The sequence below is a fragment of the Schistocerca piceifrons genome, chromosome 4 (assembly GCF_021461385.2).
Source record: "Schistocerca piceifrons isolate TAMUIC-IGC-003096 chromosome 4, iqSchPice1.1, whole genome shotgun sequence".
NCBI lineage: Eukaryota > Metazoa > Arthropoda > Insecta > Orthoptera > Acrididae > Schistocerca > Schistocerca piceifrons.
The window spans coordinates 763,161,764-763,180,162 of record NC_060141.1 but is presented as its reverse complement, the minus strand read 5'-3'; the positions used below and the strand labels follow the sequence as shown (position 1 = coordinate 763,180,162).

Genomic DNA, 18,399 nt, shown 5'->3' with positions numbered 1-18,399 from the left:
TGTCATAATGACTATTTTGCTGGAAGTAAGTAGGCCTCCTCATGTAACAATGCATCCTTATACCACAAACAGATTACGGCACACAGCTACAGCAACAGCTAGTACATTAGCACGCTGTTAATAATTCAAATAACTTCATGACAGTCTGTAACTGTGTGTGGCTTATGTTCACTGAAGCAGTATTTTGTAATATCGAAATGGGGAAATTGCTTTTTCACGACAGTGCCATATTTCAATTTTTTCTTTCATTAAATAAAAGAAAACCATTATACATGTGAAAGGTGCCAACTGCTTAAGGCGAATTAATAATCAGAGATAATCAAACACTGGAAACTCCAGGTACGGATATCAACTATGTAGGAAAAGACAGATTGCTACTTACTGTAAAGAAGACACATCAAGTCACAGACAGGCACAATTAAAAGACACTCACATTTAGCTTTCGACTATAGCCTTTATCAGTAAAAGACACACACAAATACACACCATTCACATACACAAGCAAGCACACATCATGGACACATGACTGCCAACTCTAGAATCTCAGGCTGGAATACAGCCAGCCATATTCCGGCCTGAGATGCTGGAGTTAATGTGCATGTGTGCTTGCTAGTGTGTGTGAATGGTGCATGTGTAACTCTCTCTTACTGACAAAGGCTATGCCAAAAGCTATATGTGAATGTCTTAATTGTGCTTGTCTGTGATTTGACATGTCTTCTTTACGGTAAGTAGCAATCCATTTCTTTCCACATTATTAATCAAGGATAATGATAGATCATCATTATCTACACACAAGTGAAACAAATTAACTAATTTTTAATATTCTGTAATAACAACACCAAAATATGAGTATTTTTAGGAAAATTGGCTTCACATAAGAGATCTGGATATGTGTGTCTGAGTAATTAGGAAATGGAGAATGCTATCAATGACTTAACATAATAACAGAAACAGAAGACCAACTAAGAGTGAAATAGCTGAAAAGAAATGCTGCCAGCAGGTGGCCTATAGGCCTTTTTGTACAGGCTGGCTTTGTTTCTGGCTTTACAAGTTTCCACAAACAGTCTAACTTTGATACAGTGAAATGCTTACGTAATCATATGTGAAGCTCTTATCATTTTATACAGAACACTTCAAATGAGAAGATGGTATTGACCAAATGTCTTGCCCAACTGCAATGCAGCAGTAGAAATGTCTCTTTCCCCTTAAAGTCCTCTGCCATATCTGCTAGTCTTCAAATTTTTTTTTATATTTTGTCATTTATGCATGACAGCCGTCCGAAGTATATGTAAAATTCACTTGTGGCACTTTTACACATAATAGCCATACCAAGTATATGTCAAATGCACCTGAGGTACTACAAGTTTCTCACTTCTAAAAATTGCAAACACAGACTACTATATAGGTTTGGCGTAGCATCGTCATTAACACACTTAGCTTTTCAAAAGAAGAATCTAAAAGTCCCTATCAAGCAACAAGTCTTCCTAAATCTTAAACATCACATGCAATTAATGACATATATCTCAATGGGTCCAAGAACATAATTTTGAGGAAGTGCTAGCACATGAAAAAAGACAGGCATTTGTACAAAACTAAACTAAAACACTATCTTTCAGAACCTGTGCTGTTCATCTGGCAAAACACAGCCAAGGAGTACTGAGCATTTTTCCACATATCTTTCAATGATGTGCTTCCGCTGTACTTCCCCAGTTTTAATGAATGAAGGAACATATGATTCCAAAAACTAGTTTCCACAGCCCTTTAGGGATCACTTTGTATTTGTAAGAGACACAATTTTTTTCTATATTTATTAGTTTAAAATCATTTAATGAGATTTTAATTACAAGTCAAGTAATTTTAAAATAATAATATTTACAATTCAACTACAAACATTTCTTCAAGAATGGTGTTATTTGCCTTAAAATAGCCTAACAGAAGGCTACCTCCAAGTACAAACTAAATAATAAGTAAGTTATAGTTTAATGTGCTGTCAGTGGTAGTATTATTAGAGATGGAACTGGACAAGGATGACAGAAGAAACAGGTTTTGTCCTTTTCAATTCCCGCAGAAATTGACGAAAATAAGAGTAAACATAAGTTCGGACAGCCTGACAGGGGTTTGAATCCTGTTCCCCTTATCGCATGTCCACTGCCTTAATGACTGTGCCATTTTACTCCCGATACATGAAGCAAATGTGGCAGAGATGATCATAAAAACAATTGAAACGATTCCTACAAGAACTAGTTACTGTCACTGCCAAGGCTTATAATGAAAAATGTAATTCTGCAGCAGTTAGAAAGTTTTTACTGCATCCAGTAAGCATCATTGTCAGCAGGTGGAGCAACTTTGATATGCAAGACAATGAAATTATTAGCATACTGTGGTATGAAGTAAGACAGATGGCACAATACTGTGTGAAGCTCTAATACCTACATGGCTCGTAAGGCAGGTATACACTGCCCGATCATGTGGGATGTTGCAAACTTCCATCAATAATAACTTCGATATAATGCACCTACTGGCAGAAGGGTTATATAGAACTGCTGTTATTTTCTGTACACATAAAAGATCTGGCAAACAGGGTAAGCAGCAATCTGCAGCTATTTGCTGATGATCCTGTGGTGTATGGAAAAAATCATGACACGTCAATTAAATATCTAGACATAACACTGCAAAGTAATACAAAGTGGAATGAGCACATAAGGACTGTGATAGGGAAAGGGAATGGTCAACTTTGGTTTATTAGGAGAATTTTAAGAAAGTGTGGTTCATCTGTAAAGCAGACCACATACAGGACACTTATGCAACCCATTGTTGAGTACTTTTTGATTGGGATCCGCACAAGCTCAAATTAAAGGAAGACATTGAAGTAATTCAGAAGTGGGCTGCTTGATTTGTAACGGATGGGTTTGAACAACATGCAAGTATTAAGTAAATGCTTCGGGAACTCAAATGGGAATCACTGAAGGGAAGGCAACGTTCTTTTCGTGGAGCACTATTGGGAAAATTTAGAGAACCAGCATCTGAGGCTGACTGTAGATGGATTCTATTGCTGTCAACGTACTTTTTGCGTACAGACCATGAAAATATGATTAGAGAGATTATGGCTCATAAGGAGGCACATAAACAGTCATTTCTCCTTCACTCTATTTGTGAGTGGAACAGAGAAGAAAATGACTAATAATGGTACAGGTTACCCTCTGTCACATACCATACAGTGGCTTGTGGAGTTTGGATGTAGATGCAGACATTACATAAGAAAGTCCTGGACTTAACTCCTTTTAACAAATATGTTAAATTGAACTGTTTTACACTGCATTTGCATCAAATACAAGCATTGGAACTAATCAAAATGCTAATACCAACAGTGGAATTTTTCGAGAATGAACAACATTTTTCATGAACTGGCTGGGACACTGTGTAACTGGTACTCAACAAATTAACTTGTCCGTAACAATGACAATTATAATGCTTGCCATCACAATTTTATGTAACCAAGCTAAATTAGTAGCAAAAGCCCCAAAACATTTTTTTGTTTTTAATTTGTGTGTGTGATATTAATGCAAAGAATCTTTTGCATCCAGTCACTTGGGCCTGATAAAAGTTGTATTACAGACAACACAGTAATCATTTTATTAACAGACACCATTGTTAGAGTCTGCAAGATATTTGTGAAACTGTTCTTCATGGTGTGATGCAGTGAGCACTTTTCTGGGATATTAGCCACAAAGAATGCAAGTGCGTGAATGCCACTAAAAGTCACCATCAGACTAGGTGGTTGGGCACAGAAATTGTTTGACCAACAGTGAGGCATAACACTGGTTGTACAATCTAAAAGTCCTCCAGTATTTAGTGTTATACTGTATATTAGAGCAATTTGCAATCTGCTACAAAGATTCCTCTCCTTCTCCCTAAAATTGACTAAAAACACTAAAAGAATATTTCATTATGCCTCTCAAAAATGATGCGGGACCCATTATGCTGACATCTTGGGACAACTAATATATTTCCTTAGAACACCGTTGACACTTGCAATGGGCAAATCAACCTCAAATGAGACCCTTAGAACATAAATTCAATTGATCATGTTCTAAAACGTTTGGAACAGCAACTATATTTTCATTAATGATACTCAACTGCAGATGGCTTTAGTGAGTTTTAGGTACAAAGGTACAACAACATCATAACCACTGAAAAATTGTTGGTTCCCTTTGACTTGGGTGACAGGTAGGACAGCATCAGCAATGTGTGCACAGATTCTAGTCAAAATTTCAGAAGGTATTTCATGTTCCTTCATTCCAAAAACAATAAAAATGTTGTACACAACAGAAATGGCTGTCCTGCTTGCTTGTAGCTACAAATGACAAGGGACAAATCTTTGCCAGATGATGTGACTGCTCAACTCTTCCACATATCTGTACCTACCTACCTACATACCTCCCTACCTACCTTTTTTTAAGGATCACTCTGCTACCAACTATTCTCTCATCAAAACTGCAAAAAGCTAGTCCACATCACAATAAACCTCACACACATATGATTTCTCATCAGAAAGAGTTAAAAATTTCAATATAGTATTCTCTGTTCAGATGACGACTATAGAAAATATATCTTGCCCCCTCCAGCTCTTTATCTGTAACCTCTTGGAAATAATAAGCTAAGTTCAAATGAAAAATTAATTACTGCACTTCCATGTTCATGTCCAGTTTGCTTACAACATCACAGAACATTATTGAAAGCAAAAAACAAGAAGGAAGACTAATGCTATGATATCTACAACTCCCATGTGAGAACATTTGCAATGATAAATAAACATAGTAATATGTAAACCAATAAACAAAGTCATAATTGTCATTACTTAATTCAAATTCATTTCACTTCATCAAAAGAAACATAAAAATTTATTTCTCGATGTAGATATAATACCCATTGCTAGAACGTCTTTATACACAAATTAATGTCTAATGACATTATAAAAAAATTGTTACACATTAAGGCCAACATACCGGATTACTAATAGCATAGAGTTTGGCATCGTTCGGAGAGCTGTCATTATTTTGTCAAATTTTTTACGAGCTACTTCTGTCATGTATTTCATATCATCATCACTAAGACTCACTTTCAATACATAGTTTGACATCCTTAGTGGCCTCTGTGTTAGAATTTCAGATAACTGTTCATAGTCTGTAATAAATAATAAGGCAAATTATACTGAATCTTATATGTCACCAATGTTAACATTTTTAGCTCAATTATTTGTCACAAAAAATTAAAAAAAAAAGTAAATAAAAATTCCATGAGTACAGAGAGGAGGTGTATAAAATACTAAAATTTGGAAGTGAATACACTTTTTTTGTTAACTTACAGGTTTCTTTTGAAGAGCTGTCACTGCTAATTCGGTATTTAAAAAAGAATTGATTAATGGTTAAGTCCTACAGAAACTGTTAACAGTGCTGATTTTGGCTAATGATGTAGCATCAGATATCATCTCCATGAACAATTACAGGTTTATTTTGGAAGTTTACTTGAAAGATAGGACAAATTTGCAAAGAAGAATGGTTTAAAATGGCAATCTTGCAAACATGAGGAAAATGGACAACACATTTTACAGGTGAATACAAAACAAAATACAAATACAGACAAAAACATATTACAATATATGGACAAAAAAATATTTAGCGAATTCAAAGTTCAGAATCAGACTTCAGCTCATTTTTGCCATTGATAATGAAAAAAATAGACAAAAAAAATCTATACTGAAATTTTAACTCTGCAGTGGAGTGTGTGCTGATATGAAACTTCCTGATGGATTAAAAATGTGTGCCAGACCGAGAGTCGAACTCAGGACCTTTGCCTTTCGCGGGCAAGTGCTCTACCATCTGAGCTACCCAAGCACGACTCATGACATGTCCTCACAGCTTCAATTCGCCAGTACCTCGTCTCCTAACTTCCAAACGTCACAGAAGCTCTCCTGCGAACCTGCACAACTAGCACCCCTCGAAGAAAGGATATTGCAGAGACATGGCTTAGCCACAGCCTGGGGGATGTTTCCAGAATGAGAGCTTCTATGAAGTTTGGAAGGTAGAAGATGAGGTACTGGCGGAATTGAAGCTGTGAGGAAGTGTCGTGAGTCGTGCTAGGGTAGCTCAGATGGTAGAGCACTTGCCCGCGAAAGACAAAGGTCCCGAGTTCAAGTCTCAGTCCGGCACACAGTTTTAACCTGCAGGAAGTTTCAAATACATATTCTGCATAATTATCAAAAGATGTGTCCATGCACAACAAATCAAGTGAAACTAAAATAATTCTACTAATGTCTAACAGCATAGGACTTGTGTGTGTGTGTGTGTGTGTGTGTGTGTGTGTGTGTGTGTGTGTGTGTGTGTGTGTTGTGGCACTGAAGGCAATACCCACTCTAAACATTATGCAAAACACACACACACACACACACACACACACACACAAGACAATGTGTGAAAATGAAATATGATACATTGGTACAGGCCCTAATTGGTAGGTACCCTATGGAAATCTCATCATAAAGCTGATCCAGAAAATATTTATACGACTGACACAGAACTGGCCTTCGTTAATCAACAGGCAAACTGTCCATCAGAGAAAATGTCGGAAACCATGATTTCGATGCACCAATCAATTTCTGTCACATGTCTGTGCATGCACATCTTCCACATGCCGTGTCATGAGTACTTTGCTGTGTCAATACATTTGAGTAAGTGGGAAAAGAAGGCGTTTTTAGTGACCAGTTTAACACAACAAAAAGCATAATTTGAGGAAAATCTGCAGAACTGTTTGGACAAAAGTTTCAAGACTGGAAGTGTTTTGCCAAAACCTCCAGCAAAGTCTGCAGTGTAGAACTTTGTAGCAAAATTACACAAAACATGTGGTGAAAAAAACCATAACTGTCAGAAAGCATTGCTCCAGTCTTATTGTAAATATCTTCCAGGCCAGTTGTATTTTGTCCACCCTGTAGCTACAATCCACAGAAAAAGCACACATCAAACAACGTAATCAGTGCAGTCATGCAATGAAGGATAATAACGTGTGCTTGAAAACAGAAGCGATCAAATAAGACTTTTTACAAATGTTTTATTCACTCTGAAAAATATCATGGTTGCCACTTTTTAGCTGCTGACACAATCTTCATTTATACAACCACTTTCCGTTGACTGACCGTCATCAGGTTCTTAAAAGCATTTACAGCACCATATTAGGTGGATATAAAATCACTGATGTCAGATAATAAAATCATGAATCTGTCTCTGTTGTCACATCGTAATATATTAGATGAATATAAAATCACTGATGTCAGATAATACCGTATTTACTCGAATCTAAGCCACACTCGAATCTAAGCCGCACCTGAAAAATGAGCCTCGAAATAAAGGAAAAAAAAAAATCCCAAATCTAAGCCGCACCTGAAATTTGAGCCTCGAAATTCAAGGGGAGAGAAAAGTTTTAGGCCGAACCTCCAAATCGTAACAAAGTTGGTCCATTGTAATATGAGACACAATTTAGGTCGAATGAATGACGATACAGCTACAGTAGTTTGGTTCGAGTTGTAAGCTTAGCAGTTAAGCTTTACCAGGTAGCGATTGCTATGCGTCAGGCGCTCCGTCCATATTTATACGGATACCCTTCCTTTTTCACGCGCTTCGTCTGGTTTGAATCGATTGCTTATTTTGCTTTGATCTGATAAGTGCCGTTTTCTATGTTATAGGTGTTTACGTCAGTCACTCTAAGCTGAAAATGCATTACTATACTGTGTCATGCATTGTTTATCGCATTCTGATAGTGCATGTTTACGGCCTGTCGCTGCTCGCGGCATGGCTTGCTTTTGTGCGCGCTACCGCCGCCTACAATTAAGAAAAGAGAGGAATCGTCTCATTAGCAAAACAATGGCAAGAGACTGCTATTTGTTGTTACTTACACTGGTGCTTTCTTTGATAATGATCAACAAGAACCAAATAATAAACTGCGTATGATAGAACATGTTCTGAACGAGAGTTTGGCGAAAATTTTTCTCCGTTTGAAAATCTTTGCAGCCGCTTCTTTAGTACATCAAATTCTGCACAGAAATTAGTCATCTTAGATTTAAAAATCTAGTCAGTTGCCGTGCTTCATTTCTGACTGTATCACTATTAGGCATAAGAGTAATACGAATATAAACATGACACAGTACGTATATTCTTCCACGTTTGCTGTTGTCTCACTCTAGTTTCGTAGTTTATTAGGCAGACAGGATTTAAATGAGATAGAAGCAAACACGAAAGAATACATGGCAAAATGTTTATATTCGTATTATTCTTATGGTGAAGAGAATACTGCATGTGATTCACATTTCATCAGGTTCCTATTAGCAACCATCTCTTCTCAAAGGTAGGAAAAAATTCAGAACGTAGAGTTGGCCATATTGACAAAAATCCCAGTCTTGCCAGTCGGATTTTCGTAGTACATTGAAATTCTGCTACATTCGAAGATAAACAATACGGAATTTGTATTTACTTTGTTGGATAATGTATGAAAATGCAGTGGTCGAAACTCGGGTGGAGAAAAAAAGCTCGTCTTCCAATTTTTTTTTTTAAGTTTTATTTACTGACGCATAGGTTTTGGCGCCAGTATTTATCTTTGTGCCTACAAAGGATGCCTCTGTAGCGCTACATATATTTGACGGCAGAAGTTAGTTGTGGCGGCACCTAGCAACATTTTTCAGAACTTCCACTTGCTTTGCACTCTATTCTAAGCCGCAGGCGGTTTTTTGGATTACAAAAACCGGAAAAAAAGTGCGGCTTAGATTCGAGTAAATACGGTAACATCATGAACTGTCACTATTGTCACATTGTAATATAAATTACATCGTCAGTATATAAACAGTGCTACACAGTGCATTCTTTCATGTTACATCAGTAATCAGTGTATTGACTGCTATTGGGAAGACGAAAATTTTGCTCGCAATGGAATGATGTTCACATTGTTTCACTTCAGTTTCATTCAGTATATCTATAATGTTTACAGCTCTCATTGTGCACAATTTTCTTACCACTTACTCTTTTCATCAATGAATAAACAAGTCACAATTCATTTTGTTTGTTCCAAATGGCATCAAAAATGCTATGAAAACATCCACACATTCACTTGTTGTTTATTGACTACGTAAAATCAGCATACAGAAACTGCACAAATTCACTGTGATGCATAGCACATGCAGACATTTCCTACATGGAAAGAAATAACATAGAAAGTCAACTAACACAAGATGGGTTAATTACTTCAGAAAACCAGTAGGACAAAGTAAGATTGTAATATATGGAGAAGTCTAGATGAAACTTTTATACAGCAGTAGATGAAAAATGGCAGCCAGAGATGAAGTGTCGGGCAAAATACAGGATGTATATAAAGTCCGGGAACACTTTCCATTATTTATTGCACAAGAACTAAACATTGTACAGATATCTTACATATTTCATTTTGAAGAGAACTCTTAAAGTTCATTTTACAAACATTTGATGTGCGAACCACGAGTGACCCAGCAGATGTCAATACAGTAATCCAATTCTTGCCATACCCATCCCAGCATAGCATCGTCGACTGTGGCAGTCACTTCCCATATTCTCTCCCAGAGCTCTGCTACATCAAGTGGTAGAGATGGTACATACACCAGATCTTTAATGTGTCCTCACAGAAAAAAGTCACATGGAGTGAGATCTGGTGATCAGGCAGGCCATTTCATGAAACAGCTGTCCCCTTCTGTAGCATGGCCGATCTATCGATGCGGCAGCTCCGTTTTCAGGTACCCACGAACTTCATGATTTGAATGTTTTCATAGACAGTTTCTGTCACAGGACTTTCCACACTGTCATTGGAGCCATTTCGAGTTCACGGTATGTACGACACACCGATTTCTTTGAACTCCTTATTAATGTCTCTCGTACGTGCTCCACATTCACTTAACTCACACTGAGACGTCAATTTCTCTTTGCCGGGCACAAGCAACCTTTCGTAACAAATTTGTTGTGCCAGTGATAAATGGCCTTCCTTGTTGGTGGCTTCTTACCACACTTGGTTCTAAACACCCGTTGAACAGCTGTAGCACACTTGTTTTTGTCAAACTCCAACACACAGAAAGGTCGCTCCACACCTGAACTCGCCACATTTGCAACTAGTGCTGACTATTGGCAAATTACCAAACTATGCTGTGGTGGTATACATGAAAAACCTTTCACGGTTTCTCTTCATCATCAAAATGACACATGTATCATATCTGAACAATGTTTGGTTCTTGTGCAATAAATAATTGAAAGTGTTCCTGGACTTTATGTACGCCCTGTAATGGAAAAATGGAAATGAAGTCCCATGCTGCTTTACAGAGCATAGGGGAACAATGCGGGAGACCCCCATCACTTTACTAGGCAAGGTCCTAGTGGAGGTGGTTTGCCATTGCCTTCCTTCGACTGTGATAGGGATGAACGATGATGATGAAGACGACAACAACAACACCCAGTCATCTCGAGGCAGGAAAAATCCCTGACCCTGCCGGGAATCGAACCCGTGACCCCGTGCTCGGGAAACGAGAACGCTACCGCGAGACCACGAGCAGCGGAAGTACACCCTGTACATACTGCTTAATAAGTGAGAGCTGTTCAAGGTTGGTACAGGCTGCAAAAGATGAGGTGTGCATTAAATGCTTGAAACTTTAGGTTACTGTAGGCCCCAGTACGATATACTTGTATCTATCGGGAGAATGCCATTGCTCATCATTTCAGGCAAGCTGGACATAATAAGCATTAGTTTTTAATGGTATCTACACAAAATGGACTAACAGACTCAAATCATGTACTATGGCTATCCATCCAATATCACATATGATATTTGCATATAGTGTTTCACACATCAGCTACCTGCATCAGAATGGAGATGACTTATCATTCATACATACTAGGAAGTCATATTATGAGATGATATAGCAAGTGATGTCATGTTCATGTTCAGGGAAGTCATTCTTGTTGATGACTCCAGACAGCAGTAGGGTGAGTAAAACTTCAATCTGTTATCATGGAACTACACGATACCAAATTAATCCCTTTGCCATTAACCTACAATGCATCCTGACTTGTTAATCATGCATTCAACTACAGCAAGCCATAAGACAGTACATCTGAGCCTCACAATGAAGACTGAATGTCCAACATTTACAACCTATGGTACGATGAGGCTACATCAATTCACTATTTATGAAGCTGCACCCAAGCAGGCTATGTATACAAAAGCTTCTAAAACCTATGTCCCAACAATTTCAATACACGAAACACATAAGCCAACAGCACACACTTGAAGCAATGCAACAACAATATCTGCAGTTGACTGTGCTACTTGAACACTTTTTCTGAAATGGTTACTTCGAACCCTAATTTTCACAGATTCACTGTCATACTTGTCTAGAGGGCAAAGTGGGAGCCAGGACAACAACAGAAAAATTGTGACAAAATCCTGTTTGTTGACGGTGGGATCCTGAGAGTAGCGACGCATGATTTTCTATGAGATGACAAAGCTTCACAATTTTGTTAGTGATTAGAGGATTATTATTACTTCATTGAGGTAGAAATATGGTAGCTATTCTAATGTATTAATGCAGAACCAATTTACACTGGGAAAAAATTACAGCAATTCCGATTTTAGTGACCAAGCGCAAATCTGGTATTGTACAGCGTCTCGTCAACATTTCCGGTGTTCACATTGAAGAAATTGTGTAAACAGCTGTTAATAACGATGTATATATTATGGCCTTTCTCACTGTTTGGCCTTTCCTGCCCACGTCTCACTCATAATCTGTTATATACAGGAACATTTCTATACATCTTTCTTGCATTCACAGTGTCAGATTTGTACCTGGTGGCCAAAATTGGAACTATTTTTTCCCCAATGTATATTGGTTCTGCATTAATACATTAGAATGTCTACAATTTTTCGCTGCCACATGATAATTACTGCCCACAGTGAACCTTTGCGAGTAGCTGCTCTTTAGTTATAACCACCTGGTACCTTAGTCCAACTTCTCAGAGGTGCAGCTACTTCTTAGTCATAGATAATAATGCTCATCCACATTGAGCTGATCTGGTGGATAAATTTTGCACAGGCCAGGATACCCATAGCATGGACAGGTAAGTGTAGTTTCCAGACATAAATCTTATAGAACACATTTGCGATGTGCTGAAGTAGTGAGCTGCACCCCTTCAAGTGCACACATGGCTCTTATTAGGAGGAAATGATTTGTCAACAGAGATGTTGAAAAATTTCCCACAGAGCATGCCACATCACTGACAACTATATAGCAACTTGTCATTGCAGAAGACATTCTCTAGTTTGGGTACTTTATATTGATATGTGCAGCTTTAGTTACAGGACTTGTTACTGCTGCAGATATCACACAGGCTCTACTTTTATCTTCCACAAATATGTGATCTGAAACAACCACACTGTAATGAGAAGTCACTAGCAGCCTCGAGGTATGGCCAAGAACAGAGCATTCAGTGTCATTTTTAAGACTGAAGACATGTCAAAAGATCAGACAAGCTTTTCAGTGAAGTCGTTCACTAGTTCAATATGGGCACAATCTGCAACATTCAGGGCAACCCAAATCCTCCTTAAAATTTATGTGCATGTGCATGAGACCAGAGCTACATGGCTCTGAGCACTATGGGACTTAACTACTGTGGTCATCAGTCCCCTAGAACTTAGAACTACTTAAACCTAACTAACCTAAAGACATCACACACATCCATGCCCGAGGCAGGATTCGAACCTGCGACCGTAGCGGTCGCGCGGCTCCAGACTGTAGCGCCTAGAACCACTCGGCCACTCTGGCTGGCACCAGATCTAAGAGAAATGACTTTATTTAGGACTTTCTCAGAATGCAAGAATTCTTCTTCTTCTTCTTCTGCAGTTCATGGACTAGGCATTCTTGTCCACCACGTGGCATCAAATTAGGAGAATGCGAGGGGGCAGGGGGGGGGGAGGGGGGAGGGGAGGGGAGGGGAGGGGGGGGGAGAGAGAGAGAGAGAGAGAGAGAGAGAGAGAGAGAGAGAGAGAGAGGTTTCATGAATCTTAACCACAGATAATGGCACCTCGCACCTCAAAACAATTAATTGGGTATTCATTCCTGCAAACCTCATGGTCTCATATGTACAATTGATCAGAAACTTAAACAAAACCCAGATATGTGTCCAGATTTGCATGCAAAAAAAAGTTGCTCCACACTACATGGCAGTTTCCACCGTACAATGCAGTATCAATTCAATTCTCATTTGTGGGGCACCTCACTTGAAAAGGACCCATAGATGGGAAGAGGGTGCTTCCGCCAGAGGATTACACCCAGTTTTGAACAGAGCAGGGGAGACTTCATCCATTGTAAATAACCAAGAGGTTTGGCTTGACAGACCTCAAGTTATTTTCCCTTTCAACTAAAACCACCCATTCCCCACTCTCAACAATGAAGATATCACATACAAGAAAACTACAGGGAATGTCATAGCAGGCTGCTGCAAATCTTTGGAGATAACGCTGCTGTACACAATCCACTGTAGTACAGGAAATTAGAAAATCAAGCTACTACATTATAGTTTCACTAATTTCAAACAATCTTATAGATGCCCCCTGCTGGCAGATGAGTACAATTCTGAAGGCTGAAGAGATTGGGATTTTACTGATTTAATAGGAAAGCTTCATAGTCAGTTCCTGATGGAATGAAATGATGGAAAGCTTCTGTGCCGATGCTGTGGATGGTATTTGTTCTATTAGCCCCAGATGCCAATCTAGCAGAGGTACAGCTTCCAGCACTTTAAAATAATATCACCAAAAGGAAGGAAGGCTTTAGTTTAATATCTTATTGACAACAAAGTCATTGGAGTTGAAATGTTACACCGGCTGAAAAGGGATGGAGAAGAAATTGGCCATACCTAACTGCAGGAACCATAACGATCCCAAGACTTGCCTGTAGTGATTTAGGGAAGGCACAAAACCTACATCACTAAGATCATATAAGGATTTCTACTTCATTTCTCTCAATGGAAACCAAGAACATTAACCACAGATGTAAAGGACGATTCAATCAAGCTGTAGGTAACACGCACATCCTCATTAACACCATATGAACATATGCAAAATTACAGTACGCAGGAGCTGCCTGCTTCCTTGCTACTTTAAAACTATCCATTAAAAGATTTATCAAGTTAGATATCCAAGAGATCAGTTCAACAAATATGTTCCTCACAAACTTTGCTGAACTATTAAAATGGAGAACAGTGAACTTAAAATATGACTGATTTACATGAAAACTTTAAAATTGGTACACAATGTTTCCTATGGTAAAAAATAAAACATATATTTTCTATTCTTTCTTATAACCTCTGAAGCCTCAACTGTAACTGAATAGTTACGGTAAAAAGTCTACAAGGCAAAAGAGAGAGAGAGAGAGAGAGAGAGAGAGAGAGAGAGAGAGAGAGAGAGAGAGTGTGTGTGTGTGTGTGTGTGTGAGAGAGAGAGAGTAAAAGGGGATTCTTGGGAATAATATGTTCCAAATGGTTCAAATAGCTCTGAGCACAATGGGACTTAACATCTGAGGTCATCAGTCCCCTAGAACTTAGAACTACTTAAACCTAACTAACCTAAGGACATCACACACATCCATGCCCGAGGCAGGATTCGAACCTGCAACCATAGCGGTTGCGCGGTTCCGGACTGAAGCGCCTAGAACCGCTCGGCCACCGCGGCCGGCAACATGTTCCACTTCTGACAAAAGATGTTCATGAGAAGTGAGTACGGAGGTTAGATAGATGTTAAGTGTAGAATGTCCCATTACACATGCTCTCATTTAATGTCTGTGCAGAAGTCTTAAGTCACGTGAGATCCGGACATTGGCAAGGTGCGATGGCAAATAACTCTCTTCCCTCACTGTAGCAGAATGCTTTGCATGTTGCAGCTTGTTGTTATAAGAACTGTCAGTCTCTCGATTGGTAGTGTCAGAGCAAGCCACATGTGAACTGCAAAGTACAATGAGGTCTGTTAACCCATCACTGTAATTGAAGCTGTATAAGACAAACATTGCACTTAAAATACAGAAGAGTTACCACTAACCCGTTTAGGTTATTAGGTTATTTAGTAGCTTGGACAGATTAAAGTACACTTCCGGCACCCACACATTGCAACAAGCTGAAGAAGTGTAACAGTAGGGTTCCATGTAACACCCCAGAACGAGAGAGAGAGAAAGAAGTTTTTTTTTTTTCCATTTTCCACCCCCCCACCCCCTCTCAAGCTGGTTACGTTGTTTACAGCAACAGAAAATATTGTGAAGAATATCTCTTGTGTTTCATAATTTGGCCTCCTCTGATTTAGTAGTGAAAAAAAAGTGTGTAAGAATGGACTGAAAAAAGACTTGATGGCCTTCTACTAAGTCCCCATTTACAAAGTTAGCCGAGAATATTATGCTTTGTGTACAGCCATAATCCTTTATGCCAAAAAACATTCTTGTTAGTTGCAACCTTCAATGGCACTTCCAGCGCAACAACCTACAATGCTATGTATTATTAATCACAAAGTAACAAGGGTGGGGGGGGGGGGGGGGGGGCTGGGTGGGTGGGCGGGAGTTCCAGTACCTAAACAAGGCAGATTCACCACTTACGGGCTTGCTTAGGGAGGTCCTTAGGGACCTTCAAGTGCAAGGGTACATTGTCTATGAGCACATTTGGTTACAAAGACTACATCTGATGGTGCCAGGCATGATGACACAGTATGATGAACTTGAGCCTGCTGTTAAATGGTATGTCAAACAGTATCAGCGCACTGTAAGCTCTAGTATGTAGGGATCCTATTTTAGCATGCTACAACAGCAGTTCTGGGTAATATGCTAGTGGTGACATCCCGTCAAGACTATAGTTGAAGCATGCTACTGCATTCCCAAACTCTTTGAATAAAATTCAGTATAAGCTTTCAGAGACTAGGCTAAAAAGCAAATGTGTAGTAATCCATGAGATACATGAATATCACCTCTACCAACTAGCATCTTCAAAGAATCCACAAAAGAATTTTTAACTAATAAGTTGAACTTTTCTCAGTGAACAAACATCTGGTAAAGGAATGCAATGTGAAAAATATTCAATTCAAGCCCAAATACTGTAAAGAGTCAATTTGTAGCGCCATTTGATCCCATGGATTTAAGAGTGTTTCACAGAATTACAGCTTACCAATAGTTGCTGTCCACTGTTCTCAGATTATGCTTAATGTTTAGTGCCCCTTAGTGTGGCGACTCTACATCACCTGTGTGATTTGTTTTTGACATAACCGTATTCCAATATGCATATTAGTAACAGTCAAGAGTAGTGCTCTTTTTGACTGATTACCTCTTGCTGTTGATTTCCACCTCATTACAAAGATATTTCTAAAGATAAACCTTAGAATTCAAGAAGAACTGCACCAGTATTCCAAGAAAATGTTTGCATTGTCATACTAGTTATCTAGGGGAAGTCAGAGAGTATAAATTGTACAGATGGTCACCAACTTCAACAGCAACTGGATGAGCTATTAAGAGACAAAGAACCCAAATGCCATAGGCTTTTTTGTGCCCTATCCTCTTCTGACGAAATGCAGTAAAACAGGAACACCAAAAGTTTGTAAGGCATGGGATTTGAGTACAGTGCTGATATTAGTCTCCATATTACACCTCTCATCAAACTCACTGTCCTGTCCAAGTAAGCACATGATCTGACATTTCAGATGATTGTTCCATCCTTTACTTCACCCCACCACATCAGATGTTTTTCTCAAATCTACAACAATAAGAATCAAATGGCACAGTTTTTACCGTGTGTTCCTATAGTGTGCAAGTTTCATGCATACTTTAAAAGTTTGAACTCCAAATCACACAGATAATTGGAAATACAATGTAGTTTTAAGATTAGTACTGTAAATCTTCAGTTATAACTGCCTCTGGGTGGAGTGGCATGTAGCACAAGTACTGTTAACACAACATGGCACTGATTCCTAACACCATCATAATTGCTAATTCCATCATAATTTAAGTTATTAATTGTCTGAACTAAAAATATACATACATATAGCAACAACTAAGCGATATGTTATTATTTAGTGGCAGTTAGCTAATTCTTGGTCCTCTCATGTGAAACAGCATTCTAGTATGACTGTAGAGAATAATGTCTATCAATACAAGAAAACATTGTACCAAACAGGGGCAAGAACAAATAAATTATTTTTAACTGAAAATCCTAGTTCCTTTTTAAATTTGTGATATTACTTTATTTTTGGAAGGCCATCACTACTACAGTTCCATTTACACTGCAGTAGTGCTAGGTCACCAGAAAGAAGTTAGGCATTAAGAAGTCTGCAGTTGTAAGTTCCAACACAAAATGTGTGAACTGGTGCTTTTTAGCTGAATCAGGCAACATTCAGCACTGCTGTTATGTTTCTATAGTGTAACTGCTAATAAAGTGTGGATACATTTGCAATGATTAAATGTAAGTTCTCTTTTCCGGAAAGTTAAGTATATATAAGTAACAAAGTATCATACCTAAGAACCAATATGACTTTACTTGGGATATTTCTAAAAATTGTTAGCATATGATCTTCAATAATAGCAATTTCTCTGCGTATTCTTTCTCTCTCTTCCTTAGGCAGTTTGTAGAACTTTTTGGCTGACAGTTGTCCACCTCGTTTATCATAGAATAAACTGAAAACATCCTTCTCTTTAGATTTTGGTTGAGAAATTGGGCGCTGGGCTACTGCGATACAGAACAGACGGTAATTATCTGTAAGGGACAACAAAAACCATAGCCAGAATCACTTGAAATATTTACATAATTTTTTTTCTAAATGAAAACCGCTATCATTGGATCATTGTAAGTATATGGTGCGACAAGGCAATTTGTATAGAAAAAAATAAAGTAACTTTTATGAAAATGGCATAATAAGTGCAGGATTACAATTTTAATTTATGTTTGATGACTAACAGACTATTTGCCGTTAATTAATATCTGGAGTATTCTTGTCAATATATACACCTGTCTGAACTCCAAAAATTGAACGAACTGTGTCTATAACTTCATTTCTCTTACATAATATAAGTGACAATATTAAGTGAAGGGAAGTTGCTACTCAGCATATAGCGGAGAAGCTGAATCGCAGATAGGCACAACAAAAAGCTTTCGGGCAATGGCCTTCTCCAACAACAGACACACACACACACACACACACACACGCAACTCACACACATGACAACTGAAAGCAGACTGCGAGTGGCAGCACCAGTGCACCTGCGCAACGACAGCACCAGTGCACCTGCGCAGTTCGGCAGGGAACTTTCCCTACAATACATCCTGC

The 18,399-nt window shown here is 38.5% G+C and overlaps 1 protein-coding gene across 3 annotated transcripts in view; it reads right to left on the bottom strand.

The window, feature by feature from the left end:
• The window catches only part of LOC124796242 (uncharacterized aarF domain-containing protein kinase 5), a 173,349-nt gene that overhangs the window by 9,552 nt on the left and 145,398 nt on the right, over nucleotides 1-18,399 (bottom strand). Inside the window, exons 9-10 of one of the 3 annotated variants that reach the window (XM_047260334.1) lie at nucleotides 17,591-17,828; nucleotides 5,042-5,184 (exon numbers count right to left, since the gene is read on the bottom strand). In XM_047260334.1, coding sequence (XP_047116290.1) covers nucleotides 5,178-5,184; nucleotides 17,591-17,828 — 245 coding nt within the window. In that variant the 3' untranslated portion in view covers nucleotides 5,042-5,177. Of the gene's footprint in view, nucleotides 1-5,006; nucleotides 5,185-17,590; nucleotides 17,829-18,399 lie in introns of those variants that run through there. The other 2 variants (XM_047260332.1, XM_047260333.1) reach the window with 2 other exon arrangements.